Raw genomic sequence first — 3,541 nt, forward strand, 5'->3', positions numbered from 1 at the left:
GATATGAATGAGTGAATGGTTGTTTGTCTCTATGTGTCCCTGTGATGGACATGACCTGTCCAGGGTGTACCCCGCCCCTTGCACAGTGACTTCTGGATTTGGGCAACAGTGACCCCCAGGCAGGGGCAGTTCTAGGGGTGGGGCCACAGGGGCATTGGCCCCTGCTGAAATATGACTGGCCCCCTGAGGTTCTCCTATGAAAATATCTTCATATGCCCCTGTCCTGTCACTCATCTGTCCTTTGTCCGAGAGCGATGATGGTGGGTGCAGTTCCATGCCCAAACGSTAGAGGCACTAATGAGTCAAACAGGAAGGTCCAGCATGAATCAATCTTAAAGAATTCTTTTTCTCTTCTTTCACAGACTTGAACTATCCTGCAGAAGATACCTTTCAACTGGCAAACAATGGCTTCGTTTTCTCACATGCTTTGAGAAGTACAGTGAAAATGCATGTAAAACTGATGAGGATAATTTAAGCTTTTTTAATAACATTACAATATGTTGCAAGTGTTGGAACATATGTGACCAGTTAAATTTATACACCTTACAAAAACCAAGGATTTATGTACATGGATGTTGAACAAATACTTGGCCCCTCTATGAATATTGTGGCCCCTTGATGGCCCCTTACTTAGAAAATAGATCCGCCACTGCCCCCAAGACCCTTAAAGGAAGAAGTTGGTCCATATAATGGATCGATGAAAAAGCAACAAGAGATTCAAGAATTAAGTTGAAATCTTGAGATTAAAGTAAAACTGGCTGAGCATAAAATCAAAATACATAATCAGGAATAAAGTCAAGCCTGCATCAAACAAACTCATAAATCCTCTGATCCTCATCTCACTTATACCAGGTAAAAAACTATAAAATATCAATTTTTTTTCTTGAACCCGTCAATGGTGCTGTCTTTCACCACATCAGCAGTTGAAGTCACCAAACTTTTTTCAGTCTTTCACAATAAGTCATAATTACACAGTTGGACGGTTGTTCCTGCATTATGTCAGCACAGAAACACCCGGTTACACCTGAGAGCTGCACACCTTAAGGACAAGTGAAATGAGAGCTTCCTGTATCTCTCAGCACATGAGAAGGGCACTCCTGTCGTCCTACAGAAACCCAGCAAACTGGTTTGAACCGGTAAGAGTGAGTATCAGAGCAAGCAGATTAGCAGACGTTTGCTTATCTGATGTGTGTCCAGCTAAGCCTGCTTTCACACACACTAGTGGGTTGAWACAAAATATTTGGAAAAGCTTCAGAGATGTTAACGCTAGAATTAGAAGAGCTATTTCTTCTTCACAAAGGCTGAAGGAGGAGCGAAGCAGCTAAGCTCTTATTTAGAGAGCATACTGTAGATAATTATTACAAAGATGCCACTGTAAACACGCTTTGTGCAAAAAGCCGTTCCTCCACCCTACCCTACCCTCCTGAGCCAAACTGGTTTACGCCGGTCTGCTGAGACAGTCAGTCCAGCTCTGTGGGGGAAACCCAGGAAACATTAACAACATCCTCACATGAGTAACTCTAGCCCTTTGAATCTGCGTCAGAATAAAGAACTCTGTAGGCAGCRATGTGCTCCTTCTTGTTTCTTTTACCCTCCTCTGTGTTACTATATCCCACACATTACTCAACATTACTCATCAGTTCCTATGTAACCAATAACCAGAATATAATGAGAAACTGTCAGCTAGTTTAAAAATCTCATACATCTCTGAAAAACAGGGCAAGCAAGGGGGTGTTTTATTATTATTATTATGTTTATAAACCTGATTAGAGGCAACTTTCAATTTTTTAAATAAATTTTAAATGCCAGATGAAATGACAAATAAATGTCTGAACTAGAGTTCCATGTATTTTATACATAATGTCAAACATATAGGTCAGCTTCCTGCTTCTGTATTAGTTTAAACTTTTTATTTGAAATAACCAGTCTTTTTTGTGTTCCTTTGTTGCATGATGTCTAGGATTTATTTATCTGTTGGAGTTTATGGTGTTCTTAAAGTTCAAACAGCAAAAGGTCATTTTCTATAACTTTAATAAACCTTGAGGGAAAAGGTCACGATTGCTGTGATTTCTCTCAAATTATTATTAATTATCAAACTTCACTACAGTGCAACATGACCATAATTCAGGATATTCATAATGGAAGGTTTATTATTAATATCACTCCTGTTAAAGATGGTTTGGAGAAATAAAAATTTAATTTTGATAATGGCTTGAATGGGCCAGCATGCTGCAGTCCTACAACAGTTTCAAATAATTTATATGTCAGCTGTCATTACATCCTGCTCTGAATGGTAGTCTAATTTGTAACCTTCATAATGCCTGTAGAAAGAAACCAGAGTGACAAAATGAGGACAAGATTTTAATTTTTTAAATATAAATTGTTTATTTTAAAAAATAAAAAAATAAAGTGCAAATGCTCTGATGTTGACACATACATTAGCAGTGTTCACACAGCAGAGGACAGTTCAGTCACAGTTTGTATTGAGGACCAGCTGCAGTTCTTCAGTAGCATCATAAAGTCTCATCCTGCAGCAGTGTCAGCCTCACACTGATGTGCAGCCCTGCAGGTGCAGCTGCTCCAGCACACATCCACTGGGAGGCATGTAAGTCAGTGGGGACTGGTAGACATGGATTCCCTTCATATTCCAGTCTCAACATCTTGCAGCACCAGCTGCGGGCGGGCTCCTCCCGCGCTCCGCACCGGGCCTCCCGGCGGCCMGCTGCGCCTCCCGCAGCGCCGCTGCCGCGTCCGTGCAGGCGGCAGCGGTGACTCTCCGGTCACACACCGACACTCCGGAATGTTCTTTTCACACTTCGGCTCATCCCGGAGCCGACAGGGACACGCTGGCGTGGAGCAGCGCGTGATTCAACGCAGTTTGAGCAGCTGCCGCACCATGCCGGCGATCCGGAGGAACTTGTCCTTCTTCCGCTGCTTCAGAGCCATCAGGGCGCGCGCCCTCTCCTCCGGGTCGTGCGTGTAGGAGAAGATGCTCCTCACTCTCTCCTCCGCCTTCATGTCGCCGGTTTTCTGGAAGAGTCTGACCAGCGCGGCCGGGTTCACGCTGTCGAAGATGTTGGCGGCGGCCTTCTTGCGGTTCGCCGTGTCGAATTTGTTGCCGTGGACGCACGGGCTGACCCAGCGGCACTCGGAGGACACGTAGGAAGACATGTTGTGTTTGACTTTGACTCGTCCAGCTGAGGAGCTCCAGTTTCGTGAGGGAAGAGAAGCTCAGAGTGAAAGTGGGGTAAAACACGCAGAGCCTGCTGGTTTTATTGCCTGAGCTGAGGCGGGCGGAGCTTGCCGGGACAAGCTACCCAGGGTGACGTCATCTGTCGCGGAGCAGAAACAGGCGCGGTGTGTGGATGCCCTGAGGACACGGTCCACTGCTGCTCCACAAACACGCGCAACTCTGAGTGATGAAATCAGCGTGTTAAAACTCATTCTGATGAGAAGTTCAGAGTAAACACCTCACCCACAAATGTTGCTGGAAATGATGCAAACTGATGAATTCTAACCACTTATCATATGAAAGGCAGAG

The 3,541-nt window shown here is 44.6% G+C and overlaps 1 protein-coding gene across 1 annotated transcript; it reads right to left on the minus strand.

Annotated features, from left to right (window-relative positions):
* Positions 1-2,359: 2,359 nt before the first annotated feature.
* tcima (transcriptional and immune response regulator a) lies at positions 2,360-3,271 on the minus strand. The gene has a single exon (XM_014014661.1). The coding sequence runs from the start codon at positions 3,169-3,171 to the stop codon at positions 2,869-2,871; it is 303 nt and encodes a 100-aa protein (XP_013870115.1). The 5' UTR covers positions 3,172-3,271; the 3' UTR covers positions 2,360-2,868.
* Positions 3,272-3,541: the final 270 nt, after the last annotated feature.

This window comes from Austrofundulus limnaeus, unplaced genomic scaffold (assembly GCF_001266775.1).
Source record: "Austrofundulus limnaeus strain Quisiro unplaced genomic scaffold, Austrofundulus_limnaeus-1.0 Scaffold118, whole genome shotgun sequence".
NCBI lineage: Eukaryota > Metazoa > Chordata > Actinopteri > Cyprinodontiformes > Rivulidae > Austrofundulus > Austrofundulus limnaeus.

What these genes read in the sequence shown, in the direction of transcription:
- tcima (XM_014014661.1), bottom strand. Translation starts at nt 3,171, where the DNA reads ATGTCTTCCTACGTGTCCTCCGAGTGCCGCTGGGTCAGCCCGTGCGTC.